Source organism: Trichoderma virens (genome assembly GCF_000170995.1).
Source record: "Trichoderma virens Gv29-8 chromosome Unknown TRIVIscaffold_80, whole genome shotgun sequence".
In the NCBI taxonomy this organism is placed as follows: domain Eukaryota; kingdom Fungi; phylum Ascomycota; class Sordariomycetes; order Hypocreales; family Hypocreaceae; genus Trichoderma; species Trichoderma virens.
In genome coordinates, this window is record NW_014013669.1 from 385,271 (window position 1) to 398,338 (window position 13,068).

A 13,068-nucleotide genomic window follows, 5' to 3' on the forward strand; every position below is an offset into this window, starting at 1 on the left:
TCCTTTGTCATGAACAACCCAAAGAAAGGGAGAGATGGAAAACGAGCAGCGATCTATCGGATCCATCGCTCTACCTACTGGCTAAGAGGAGGGCAACGCGTGGTGGATACGGTGGACGAGCCAGGGGAAAAAAAGATGGCTTCACTCGGAATGGTCAGCTCATTGATGAACGAGTAGTTTTGTTTTGTCTTGGTCTTTTTTGTGATTTTTATTTGGTTGAGATTTTTTTTGTTTTTAAGCGCAAAAAGCGAGAGAGCACGACTGGTTTTCCTCACATTCCCACATCGTTTATTTGATCATCTCCTTAACACTCATATTGTCAACCTTGATTATTCGTCTCCCCATCGTTCTAACCACATGTTGGTTACCGTGAAAAAGGCTCAACTTGAAAAAAAGAATCACACACTCTCTCTGTCCCATCCCCCCCTCTCTCTTTGATGAGGGTGGCGATTGGTATATATAAATATATTTGTATATCTGTTATGAGTGTTACGCTTATATGTACCTCCTTCTGTGACGGCACTGCCCAAAGAATTGTATACTCTACCTACCAACTCGAACAAATACACACTATTATTGTATTATGCCATCATCCATTTCAGGGGCATTCCAACTCCATGTTGCCTTTCCATTTTCTTCACAAATGATAAACAAATCACACTCTTGAACTACGCCCATCCCCTAAAGTCAAATAACTACTCCTCTATGATGTGTGGCTCGAGCACCAGCCTTGCCGTGTGCGGCACACAAGGCCCCAGCGTATCGAGTCGATTCGCCTTCCGCCCAATGTGTCTCCCTCCTGCTCCATCCATCCGATTATTCAAGTATATATGCTGATCCCTCAACGGTTGCCCCGCGACTAGGCCCCTAAAGTCATTCATATTGTAAATAGGCATCAGTCGATGCGTAGGGTAAAAGCGGCCTCGAATAGACTGCTCTTTAAACACAACATTATCCTTAATGAGAATCCAGCACCACTGCCGACTTCGCGTGACTTGTGTCCGCCATCGAACCTCCTCCTGCAGCGCGAGGGGCAGCTTGTCCTTCTCATCGTCGATGACGGTGCCTGCGGGACTAGGGCCCTTCGACAGCTGATAGATTGGCCCGCGGAAGAAAACAGAGCCGGGATAGTCGGCGCTAGTGAAGATGTGCAGCAAGCCCATCACGGTTGTCTGGCTGGAGTTCGCTTCAGCCCCTGCCATTTTCACCCGTACGGCATCGCCGATTTCGAGGCGCTCAGCACCGAAAAAACAGCCGTAATAGGACACGGCTTTTCCGGTGGGGTCGTCACCGCGACGGGTCCAAAGTGAGTGAGAGAAATCGACCTTTGAGGCAGCCATCTTGGAAGCATCGAGGTTAATAAGATCTCGTCGAACTGCATTGTTCCCCGCAGCCTGAAACAGATTTTCCCAAGGCACATCGTCAAACACCTTGTCCTTGAGTTCTGCAATGTCGACGGAAGGGACGCTATAGCAGTGGAATGGCCGCAAGTCGGCCTCAGCTTTGGTCACATTTGCTTGAGGCACCACGGCATGGCCAATAGGTAATAACTCGAATGTCATACCACTGGGGGTCATAGTACCAGGGGCCGAAATAATCCCAAGCCGCCAGGTATTACCGGTCTGGTACCATACGAGCTCTCCAGCCCGGAAGAGCAGTGGCCCCTTAAGTGACCATTGGATAGCCTGGGGTTTTGGCTGCTGAAGTGTTTGTTGCTGAAGCGGTGTGGCACCTGCAGGCGCAGCAGCAGGCACCGGAGCTGAAGGACTCGGGACAGCTGTAGGGAGTGGCTGGGACAGGTTTGGTTGTATAAGCTGAGTGGGTTGAGCGGATTGTGTGGGCTGGATCGGCTCGCGCGATTCACGCGGTTGAATTGGTGTGGGCAGCGGTACAGGAGTCTGCTGTATAGGCTTTGGCTGTGGCAGTTGCTGTGGGAGTTGTTGAGGCTGCTGAGGCTGCTGAGGCTGCTGCACTGGTTGTGGACGAGGGGTAATATTGGCCGGCTTGAGAGATGGCTGGCCTGGAATTGTGGGTAAAGGAACTGGCGTTACCTTGACGGGTCTCTCAAGCTTCTCAGGCTTCGCTGGGACTTCGCTTAGGGCCTGAATAGGAGGTTGAATTGGCACCTGAGCCTGAGCCTGCACCTGAGCCTGAGCCTGAGCCTGCGCCTGCACCTGAGCTTGAGCCTGGGCAGGGACTGGGGATGGGGCTGGGATAGAGGGTTGAGTTGAGATTTGAGATGTAGGTTGCGCTGCCACCGCCTCTTCAAAAGCAGCTAGAGGCTTTGAAGGACCATGAATGTTGCAGTGAACACAGTAGCAGTCGCTGTAGTCCTTGGATGCTGACAGCAGCCATATCAAGTGGACGCCAAATTCCTGCGGACTCTTGAATAGCTTTGTCTTGGTGGGGTACCCAGACACCCACAGATGCTTGGACTTTTCATATAACCAGTAGCCTCGTGGGAATTGCACATACCACGGGTTTCCTTCTGTGTGGAGAAAACGTCATTAGGTGGTGTCCAAGCAGCATCACAGCGCCTTTGCTGGGAGGAGAATCTTACCGTCTGGGTTGGGTGAAAGCTCCTGCTTCAGCAGAATTCCCAACTTGATCCGCCACTCCACAAATCTCGGGTCATCTTCAGCTAACCTTGTCATCTGCGGCTTTGTTCGCGGCGTCTTATCTGCGACAGTGGCTTCCTTGCCTGTCTTCTTAGCGGCGGTGGTAGCCGCTGGTGTTGGCGTTGTCACTGGCCAATACCCTGGTCCGGTGTCGGCTCCATCGCTCCTTGCAATGCGGACCACATCAAAATCTTTGGTGTCCATGGCTTCTAGATCATGATACAGCTCGCTCCAGACGGGTGCTGCTGCTGTAATGCTTCACGACCACACGCTGCCTATCCCGACACGTGGGTCTCGTGACCCCTTGACCTGAAGCGCCTTCAAGAGTTCGGATATCCCATACAAATAGCCGAAAGAGAAGAGACAAAGGATGGCTGTAGATGCTTGAGTAGATGCGTGATAAGACGCTTGCTAATCCTGGTGACCTCTCAAAGAGCACACTGATAGATCGTGTTGTAAACCTTGAGGGATACGAAGGAAGAGCAGCTCCAAATAAATCCCAGCGACAATTGCGTGCCACGATGAGGTTGTCGAGAATGCTCGGTGGTACGGCGTAATTTATATATCGACAGCAAAGAGCAGTCAGTATTTTGGGGATTTGCCTTGTGTTGACACAGTGATGAATTGAATTTCATTAGGACAAAGCCGACGTGTAGTGGTTAGCCAGTCCGAAGTGATGAGTCAGCGGTGCTGTGGCGCAGTTATACACCAAGAACTGTGTTCAATGCATCAACTGAAGAGTATAAGTTCCATGGTAAATCTTGAGCAGAAGAAGTCTATTCCACAATGAAGAGGATTCTAGCAAGAATAATAAATAACTTTAACGAGATCAACTTTGTAAACTGCTCTCAATACAGCTATCTACTAAGTGGTTTCCTGTACTCAGTATCTAGGTAGTAACCGTATAGATCCAGAGAAATGTAGATGCGCAATAGTGCTCGGCAATTTATGCAGATGGTGAGATGTATTTAAAATACATCGGATTGGTTCTGTATATCTTCTATGAGACATAATATAGAGGTAGATGAAGGATCATCATCATAGCTAGGGGTTGATAATGGCCATTTTTTTCTCATCATCTCTCGAGTGCTAGTAGCCAAGCCAAGCCACGCACCGCCACATTCGATTAAAGAGGCACGCGTTCTTCACGCGTTTTGTGAATCTGCTTCAGTGAGAGCCGGCAGAAGTTCTTGGGACCATCCGGCACTTTTACCGTCATAAGGGCCCTTCTCTTCATTTTCACTTATAAAAGAACGCATAGCCCATCGAACACGATCCATGGATAACCAGTCCGGATACCGGCATGGCAACAGGGCCTTTCTTCAGGCCCTCCTTGCCAACGGGACATTGACCTACAAAGAAGCACAGCCAATAATTGCCGCCATCATCAACGCCGACAATGCTGGCGATCCAGAAAGTACAGAATGCAGGCCCGACCAGGTCTCGGAAGAGGTATTCCTTGACTACATCGACAAAGCTTCGGCCGCAGCATCCCAGTTTGATTATGAGATTCGGAGCACGCAGCACCAGGTCACCAAGGAGAGATTTTTTGCCCTCGTCAACACCACTTCCGACCCCCAGACGCAGCTCGCCACAATATACAGCCCAGAGGAGTTATCCTTCATCAAGCGGGTTCTCGATGCCATGTTTGACAAGTTTAACCGGCCCCGGCTGGAGTCGCTCTGTATTACCGAGATGCAAGCTATCAAACTAGCAAGGCCACCGCGCAGGGAGAGCCAGGGGGATGGAGAAGATCAGTCACAGGCTCCGACAGATAGGGGGTTGAAGCACAGCGAGGTGGAAAACGTCCTCGAAAGTCTTGTTGAGGGGGGCTGGTTTGAGATTAGCAGAGAGGGTTTCTACTCGCTGACACCGCGAGCACTCCTAGAGCTACGTCCCTGGCTCATTGATATGTACAATGATCCAGACGCTGAACCTGGTGAGTGGCAGAAGATTAAATTCTGCGAGGCATGTAAGGAGATTGTGACCTGGGGGCTCAGGTGTTCAGATCCCGACTGCACACTGCGGTTGCACGACATCTGTCAAGAGGCATTCTGGAGGTCACGGCGAGGAACGAGCTGCCCCAAATGCTCCCGGGAATGGACTGGGGACCACTACGTTGGAGAGAGAGCCATCACAATGACCGAGGCGTATCGAAGGGGGCGAAGACAGAGCGGTGGTCACAGGAGTGCGCTGGCAGATGAGATTGTGCATGAGCAGGGAGGTGACGAAGAGAGCGAAGGCGAGGAGGAGGAATAAGGAGATGATATGAATTAACGGCGAAAGCGACAAAGTTTGCGCTGTCGTCTGAATTACCTTGGCTGGTATTATCACGGATATACATGACTGTATGATGGGCGGGATTTGGTACTACCATTTAAGAATGATACCCTAGAACAACTTTGTTGTGCAACTGAAGAAATATGCTGAACAACTCTATCGTGATCATTTACTATGTGTCTCTTGTTGTCTTTATGAAATTGGATGTATTGTGTAGATATCACTTGGCTCATCTACCTACAGTGCTGAATGCAGCGGGTACGTACTCTCACACCAGGACTTTGGCTGAGATGCGCTACAGTTGTGATTGGTCAAAGCTTAGGGGTGCTGTACTCAATGACATCACTCTCACGACTACCCTTTGTTCGGATAAAGTTGACATCGTGACGAGTTGGCTTGCACGTGTCAACGATCTACTAATTTAATCAGATTCCAGGGAGGCGATACTTCACCTATACTCTGCATCTTCAAATTCCTATCGCTCGACCCTTTATCCAACAACTGCGACCTATTCACGACCGTTACACCGACCCTTGCGACCGAGATAGAGCAAGATGCTGGAATACTTTTCCTACAAGAAATTCAAAAAGTACAGAGAAGAGAAGGAGAGTGCAAAGGAGACCACAAAGAGCGAGGGAAAGTCAGCTACGGATTCAAATAAAGAAGACGGAAAGAAAGACGAGAATTATGATTCGTCTAGCTCGGAGCTCCAGCACCAAAAAACAATCCTCAAGCCTGAAGACGAGCGATTCCTCGAGGAGCTCCTCGCCCAGAGCAACGATGGCCCTCCACCACCGCTACCGCCGCGCATCTACACGTACGATGTAGATTGGCATTCTGGCGATGAAGCTTCTGGCGATGAATCGAATAGGAACACTGACGAGGATAAAGAGAACGCTGGGGAGGCGACGGCGGCCGCAAAGAAACCAGATGAGACTGCCGAAGAAAAGCCAGAAAAGAATGGAAAAGAGAAGACGGAAAAGAAACCCAACCGGCTGTCGCTCTTGTTTACAAGAAACAAGAAGCCAGCGGATAACCCCAAGCCTAGCGAGACGCTCAAGCCAGACACCGAAAACGTCACGCCCAAAGAGGCCGAGCGCGAGGAGAAGGATCTCACGCGCGTTCTCGATCGCCTAAACCTCTCCGCCAAAAACAATAAGGCTGTGTCCGAATCCAAAGACTCGTCCGATCTCCTCCAGAAATTCACGCAGGTCTTCAAGGATCTTGTCAACGGCGTGCCCACTGCCTACGATGACCTTACGAAGCTTTTTGAGGACCGTGATAGCTCCATCAACAAGATCTTTGAAAAACTGCCCTCGTCGCTGCAGAAACTTGTTACACAGCTTCCTGAAAAACTGACCAGTACGCTGGCACCAGAGCTTCTGGCCGCTGCGGCGGAGTCTCAGGGGATCAAGGTAGTCGAGGGCGGCATGAAGGGCACAGCCAAGAGGATGCTCTTGGGCCAGAACTTGGCGGATCTGGTGAAGAAACCAGGTGCAATTGTTGGGATGCTCAGGGCGATTGTGGAAGTCTTGAAGTCAAGATGGCCGGCTTTCATTGGCATGAATGTCATTTGGAGCGTCGCTCTAAGCCGTGAGTTTCCACCTTCGTTGTCTAATGTTGTAATGAAGCTAACTGTGCGCAGTACTGCTTGTGGTCCTCTGGTACTGCTACAAGCGCGGCCGCGAAGAGCGTATTCTTCGTGAAGAGGCAGCGGCCGGAAACGAAGCCGCGGCCCGGCGTCTAGCAGAGCTTTCTGCGGATGAGGAATCCGGTGAGAACAGCGAACCAGCTACAGATACTAAAGACGCTTCAGAAGCTGCAAAGGCTATGGACACTACAGAAGCTACAGAAGCTGCAGCAGCTGCGGGAATCATACCAGTCATCATAACCTCTCCAGAAGGCGAACAGTCTGCACCTCCGAAAGAGGTCTCAGGGCCTGATGATGCGCTGCCTTCGGATGCCCCTGCAGAAGAAAAGAATCACTCTTAATGGACAACAAGTTGTCTACTTTCATGAGATGGAACGATACCCCCTTTCTTATGGTAATGAGATGAGCACGATATGGGTTTTGGATAATGACATTAGCAGTTTTTTTTCTTGGTTGCTATGTTTATTTCTTTTTTTGGTAGTATGCGTATTTGGGTATCTTTTGATTTAGGCTTATTCCAGTAAGTATGTGATACAATAATCACATAAATTAGTCGTCCTGTACCAACTCCTTGATTTCTTCCCTTCCAGGTGCCATGGCCACTTCTTTCGTTTTCTCATCAACGCCCGCCTGGTTCGTAGCGCCACCACCATCCTGCATCCAAAAGTCCACCTCGTCAACAATATCGTAGACAATATCCTCGGCAATCTGCTCCTGATAGCGCTCGACAACAGCATGGAGAGAGTTTGCGCTGAGGCCATCAGGCTGGATCATATCCACCTCGCCGTTTGTAGAGTCGTAATCCGCTGGCGGATACCAAAAATCTGGCCCAAAGTTGACCTCGACTGCGCCGCCCCTAAACACGCTGACGGCAGGATAGTAGCCCAGCATGCCGTCATCAAGGCCTTCTCGGGCTCCGACTTGGGGCATTGGCTTGGATGCTGGGGGGAGGAACCCCAAGAGATTCTCAAAAGGCGTACCCATGAGCACGCCGTTCTTGTAGATTCTGATGTGAGAGTTGGGAAGTGTGCGAAGGGCAGGTGTGGGGTGCGTAGGGCTGGGAGCGTCAGTCGATGAGCTTGCTGATGCGGCCGGCGAAGGATTCATAAGATCCTCTAGCTCTTTTGTAGTATGGTATTCGATTTTCTCAAAGTATGTGTGCGCTTTGAATCGGATCGGCACTCGGTCGCGCACAATGTTGGCTGCTTCTGCAGTTGACGGCGCGGGTTCGTCCGCTGCATCTACGGCAGGGTTATAGTGGCCGGCCATGATTTTCCTATGCAAATGCTCGGATGGTAGCTGAATTTCGAGGCCGATGACATCACCCTCTCTTATGCCCTCGCCAGGAGGGAAGAATTCTTTCGGCCGGGACATGAAGACCTTTTCTCCTGAGACATCTCGGATGCCATAGCTGTAGGCGTCGAAGCCGACGGGGGCGTCAAGCGAGGCCTCCCGCCTAGCCCATCCCATACGTACATGCTTCCCACCGACTGACTTTGAGTCGCCGTCTTTTGGTGGCTGTATGCCCTGTGTAATCTTGCATTCCCAGTACCATCTTCCTTCGCGTACGGCTACGTTGGCCCGCGCCATACGGAAGCCTTTGTCAGTGGTGACTTGTCGGCCGGATTTGTCGAAGAAAACGTGAGTCGCGGCATCCTCGAAGCTCATTCTTGGCCCAAAAGGCTCTGGCTCGGTCTGTCGATAGTATAACGTAGAGGGGAAGAGAGGATCGGCGATACAGGGAGTGTAACGAAAGTTTTTCTTGTTGAAGACGCTGTTTTTGGAGTTTAGCATGGTCGGTGGGCTTTGAAAACATAGTTGCTTACTGGTCTGAGGTTTCCATGAACTCGATTGCCTCTCCACCTGGCCCGTCAACCCGATGATGCAGCGTCATGACAGGTCCTCGAGGGGGGTCAAAGTCAGATAATTTGGGCGGCGCCAGCTTGTAGCGCAACGGGCTGTTCTCGCTCTGCTCAGCCTCGCGTCCAGCTTTGGGATCTGGAGTGGCGGGGTTGCTGTCGCCGCCCTTGGCCTCGCGCTTCTTGAGAGTCTCCTTCTTTGTCCTGACGGGCTTGGAACGCCCCGACTGTGATGCATCGTCGGCATGCTGAGCTTCAGAAGATGGCCTGACGTCTGGGTTCAACGGTGACGGCACAGCAGGACTGTGACCTTCGTCAAAGGCGCGCTTCTGGGGGATCGACGAGAGGGACGCTGTGGGCGTGAGCTCCCGCTTGGGGCTGCCGATGTCTGAGGCCATCTCGGGCGGCTGGGGAGGGATTGAGTCGAGCTCAGGCCTCAGATGAAGAGGAAAATAGGAGCTGGCAGATATGCGATCGCAATTGGCCAGGTAGATCGTGGAATCAGGACGGCGAGAGCGGTGTTTGCTCTACTGTACAGCGTCAAAGAACAGAAGATGTATTTCTGCAGATCACAGGTCCGGACGGCTGGAGCTACGAGGTACGTTGATCCAGGTACCGCGTTATCTTATCGGTCTGATCGCGTCAAATTGGGCAGGCTGCAACGGGACTAGCCTTGCCGATGGCCGACGCAGGCGCGAGGTTGTGGCTGCCCCTTGCAAACGACCGATTTGCGCCGCTGCGGCCAATCAGGCGGCGACTATTGTAAGCAAAGGCATCTTGACAGCGTATCACGACAGCCTCATTGGCCACCTTGCGTAGGCGGTGGGTTGGCGGCGGACCAGCGGTGGGTTGCAGTGGGCTTGCAGTGGGCTTGGGGCTTCGTTCGGGGCATTTTGCATGCTGAAGTGACGCTTCTGAGGTGCTAGAAGCACGGCAATCACGCCAGCCCAACACGCTGCGGCCTCGATACCACCCAGATCAACTACCAGTGCAGATACGTCGTCGGTGTACCGACTCGTAATTTATTCTAGTGCCGAGCCCAACGTGCTTCTCTCATCGTCAACAGCGGCATCTTGATTGCCGGGCTCTGCGGCATCTGCTCAGCCATTGTGCCTCGACCATTTCGTCTCCGTATCCAACAGCCTCGTTCCGTATTATATTCCAGATCTGGCTCAGATTCGGCCAGAGATCGGGGGCCACTTTACAGAGTCGAGTACCCAGCTTTGTACATGCTGCAGGAAAAGCTTGAACCACAAATCACACCACATCGCCCGAAGCATCTCGAATCGAACCGCCCATCGCCTCGCATCGCATCGTCCCCGCCTTTGCCTTGCCTTGACTCGCCTTGACTCGCCTTGACTCTCATCTCGTCTCGCTTCCAAAGGCCCCGCTCCCCAATTCCTCCAACTTTTGCCCAACCCTGGACTCGCCGCTGGCTTTGCTTGGTCCTCTCGAACCCTTCCGTCCTCTGCAAGCTGCGGCTGTTCCTCGACCTCCGTATCGATAGCCCAGACGATTTACGCTGCGTCGACGAGCTCTCGGCCGAGGTGTGGCCTGTTCATTCGGCCATCTGGCCCCCATCCTGACCGTTTGATACGTTAATTTACCTGTCTCCTGACGACTCGGATTCGGCACAACGTGGCTGCCGGCTCGTCACCACCACCAGCCAATATCTTGATCCATCACCTGTCGTCACTTTTCGGCCTTTTGAGCGACTCTCTCTATCGGTGCTTCCAAGAATACGTTGCCCTGATATATTCGCCACCTCGAGGCCGACCATCCCCCGTTTGCAAATGGTAGACTCGGAGGCCGGTTGACGAGTCCGTGCTTGCGCCACTATTATTTGTCAGCCCTCGTACCACGCCCAACATATCTCGTGGTATTAGGCATCATCTACTGAGCAGGCTTCGATATTCCTAGGAACTCTCGGCGCGGAAATGAGTGAAACATTACAGCCGGGGACGCCGCCCATCGGCCCTCAGCGGGAAGCTGGCTCGGCGAGGACAGCTTTGCCCTCTCGACCTATGTCAGCCAAGAATCGTGAAACCACGCCGCCTGGGCCCATAAAGTCAGCTTCTTCGGTGGAAAACGATGGCGAGAGGCATAAGCATGCCGGGGAGAGTTCTCCTCCGAGTGCAAGGGAAAAAGAAAATGTAGGCATCGATGACGACGTCTCGTCGACTGCCGGCAGTCCTAGGAGTGCGTCAAGTGCACCCAAACCCAGAAAAACGCTGGCAGCAAATGTGCAAGAACAAGGTGGGCAGGTTTGCAGGTAAGCTTCTCTTGTGACCCATGGAATGCCGTTTTGCTTTGAATCCCATTGCTGACGCCTTGTGCAGTAACTGTAACACCACCCGAACTCCCCTTTGGAGGAGATCCCCCCAGGGTGCTACTATCTGCAACGCCTGTGGCCTATACTTGAAGGCCCGGAATGCTGCTCGGCCTACAAGCCTGAAAAAGCCGCCCAACCTGGTACCTAGCACCGGTTCGGCCCAGCCGTCCGCTGCGAAGCCAAGCTCTTCCCTTGCACCGAAATTGCTACCAAATGTCGCTGGCGCAACCTACGTGGCCGCCGATGCAACGCAGTCAGGCACCTGCCCCGGCGGCGGCCGTTGTAACGGGACTGGCGGCGCTGAAGGATGCAACGGATGTCCTGCATACAATAATCGCATGTCTAAAAGCGCCCAGCTTAATGTTGGGCAGCGGCAAGGGGGATGCCATGGCCGTGTTGAGACCAAAAATGAGCCTGTTCCAATCGATATCAATGCCCTCCAGTCGCAAGAGCGAGATACTACGGTCATAATAGCATGCCAGAACTGCGCCACTACAATAACCCCTTTATGGAGGAGAGATGAAAGCGGACATACTATCTGCAATGCTTGTGGTGAGTTGATACTAGGCATTCATTTCTGCTTGTATGATTTTTAACCAGTTGGGGTGATGTTCAGGACTTTATTACAAACTACATGGTGTGCATAGACCAGTTACTATGAAGAAGGCCACCATCAAAAGACGAAAGCGAGTGATTCCCGCGATTTACGACGAGGATATGGATGAGGGCATGGAGGGAGTCGAAACTCAAAGCCAGGAGAGGACTCCGGAGAGGGGAACTATCAACGAGGACGGATCTGTAAATTTAGGTCTTCGACATCGCCCTGGCCACCCTCTGACCATCGAACCCGAACCAGCGATGCGCTCGAGTCGAAATCCTTCACCACTGCCATCTGCGTCTGCGTCTGATTTGGCAGTCTATCACCAACATAGTACGGCCTCACGCAGCATGCCACCGTCGATGAATGACGAGAATAAACTGGCGCCACTGGCCTCGATGAACTCAGCAATAGCTGACGACAGACAGTCCTCCCTATCGCCTGCCTCCTTCCTCTCACCCACCCGAAAACGATCGTTCTCATCAACGGAGACAGACTCTGTCAAAGGCGCAGATAGTCACGAAAGTGCGAAGCGAATTTCCTCCATCAAATCTATCCTCAATCCATCAACAAGTGCCGATCAGCCATTAAATCCCGCGCCTACCAGTGCGGATCGGGGAGAATATTCGTTGCCGCCTCTAAGGTCTCCTGCTAGCATATCGCCGAGGCTATCAGGCGGTGGTGGATTTACGCCGCTGAACGCGACATCTAGATCTCTAGATAACGATGCAGATAGCGAGCGAATCAAGGCAGAACGTAGAATGCTACTGAAGCAAGAGGCTGAGCGAATGCGAGAGATGCTCGCTGCAAAAGAACGAGAACTTATGGAACTAGGGGAGTGAATGATAGGAGGCGGTGACGGCATGATTGCCAATGGCCAATGAGCTCCTGCTACTTGGTCAATGACCTTTTTCTTCTTGTTCAATTTTTTTTTCTTGTTATTTTCTTCTCAAAATACAGCTATCCATTGTGGCGCATCGGAAAAGGAACTGACTTATAGCGTCTTGGATGGACGGACGGCGTATCTAGAAGGAAGATTTGCAGGTACGCCTGCCTGAATTGAAAGAGAGGGTAATTCACCTCTCGCGAGGCATGGGCCGGTGTTTGTGGCTTGATTGATCCCTGTACGGGCCGTCCTGGGTCTACGTCTGTCTACTTGAGCGTCATATCATGAGCTTCTACCTTGTGTATTGAGCACCTGTAAGCTTAGTAGTATGACGCAATTTTTGTTTCTATATATCAGATACATACAAAGAAGTGACTCCGTTACTGTAATTGCTTGCCTCTTCATTTCTCTCCTTTTTCTTCCCCGCTTACAACTCGACAAGGACCTATTCACAAGGTAAATCGACAACAATTCAGGCTCGCCGATGCCTCTCATCATCTTTGACACCCAAGATCCCTCAGCGTCGTCAAACGACTAACACGCCGGTTGGTTGATTGATAACTCAACCAACCATTTTGTTTCTTTTACCCAGTTTTACCCAAAAAGTAGTTCAAACGAAATATGCTTTTCACTCAGCTTCCCCATTGAAGTATGTGGGACTGCAGCTGCAACCGTGACTGTGACTGTGAATTGCGAGTAACAACTGAGCTTCTAGCCACAGGCTGGGCTGCTGGGGGTACATTTATGCTGGTAGCGGTTGAAGATGGCCGTCTTTCCGATATACTGCTCCTCGTCCACTTATGCGCCTTTGCTGCCACCGTTGTCATCCTGCTAGAGGATTGTG

The 13,068-nt window shown here is 51.8% G+C and overlaps 5 protein-coding genes across 5 annotated transcripts; 3 read left to right on the forward strand and 2 right to left on the reverse strand.

Annotated features, from left to right (window-relative positions):
- Positions 1-701: 701 nt before the first annotated feature.
- Positions 702-2,831, reverse strand: TRIVIDRAFT_114557 (uncharacterized protein; the record flags this gene model as incomplete). Its single annotated transcript, XM_014099073.1, has 3 exons — positions 702-2,102; positions 2,259-2,488; positions 2,561-2,831. Coding segments are annotated over 3 exons (1,902 nt in total), but the record flags the coding sequence as incomplete, so codon positions are not given.
- A 1,065-nt stretch (positions 2,832-3,896) lies between these two features.
- On the forward strand, positions 3,897-4,877 carry TRIVIDRAFT_48509 (uncharacterized protein; the record flags this gene model as incomplete). The annotated part of the gene is made up of 1 exon (XM_014099074.1): positions 3,897-4,877. The coding sequence occupies one exon, from the start codon at positions 3,897-3,899 to the stop codon at positions 4,875-4,877; it is 981 nt and encodes a 326-aa protein (XP_013954549.1).
- A 746-nt stretch (positions 4,878-5,623) lies between these two features.
- On the forward strand, positions 5,624-6,611 carry TRIVIDRAFT_128176 (uncharacterized protein; the record flags this gene model as incomplete). Its single annotated transcript, XM_014099075.1, has 3 exons — positions 5,624-5,722; positions 5,822-6,478; positions 6,576-6,611. Coding segments are annotated over 3 exons (792 nt in total), but the record flags the coding sequence as incomplete, so codon positions are not given.
- Positions 6,612-7,098: 487 nt separating this feature from the next.
- Positions 7,099-8,806, reverse strand: TRIVIDRAFT_68854 (uncharacterized protein; the record flags this gene model as incomplete). The annotated part of the gene is made up of 2 exons (XM_014099076.1): positions 7,099-8,323; positions 8,376-8,806. 2 exons carry the CDS (start codon positions 8,804-8,806, stop codon positions 7,099-7,101), a joined length of 1,656 nt encoding a protein of 551 aa, XP_013954551.1.
- Positions 8,807-10,345: 1,539 nt separating this feature from the next.
- Positions 10,346-12,180, forward strand: TRIVIDRAFT_192933 (uncharacterized protein; the record flags this gene model as incomplete). Its single annotated transcript, XM_014099077.1, has 3 exons — positions 10,346-10,680; positions 10,748-11,292; positions 11,357-12,180. 3 exons carry the CDS (start codon positions 10,346-10,348, stop codon positions 12,178-12,180), a joined length of 1,704 nt encoding a protein of 567 aa, XP_013954552.1.
- Positions 12,181-13,068: the final 888 nt, after the last annotated feature.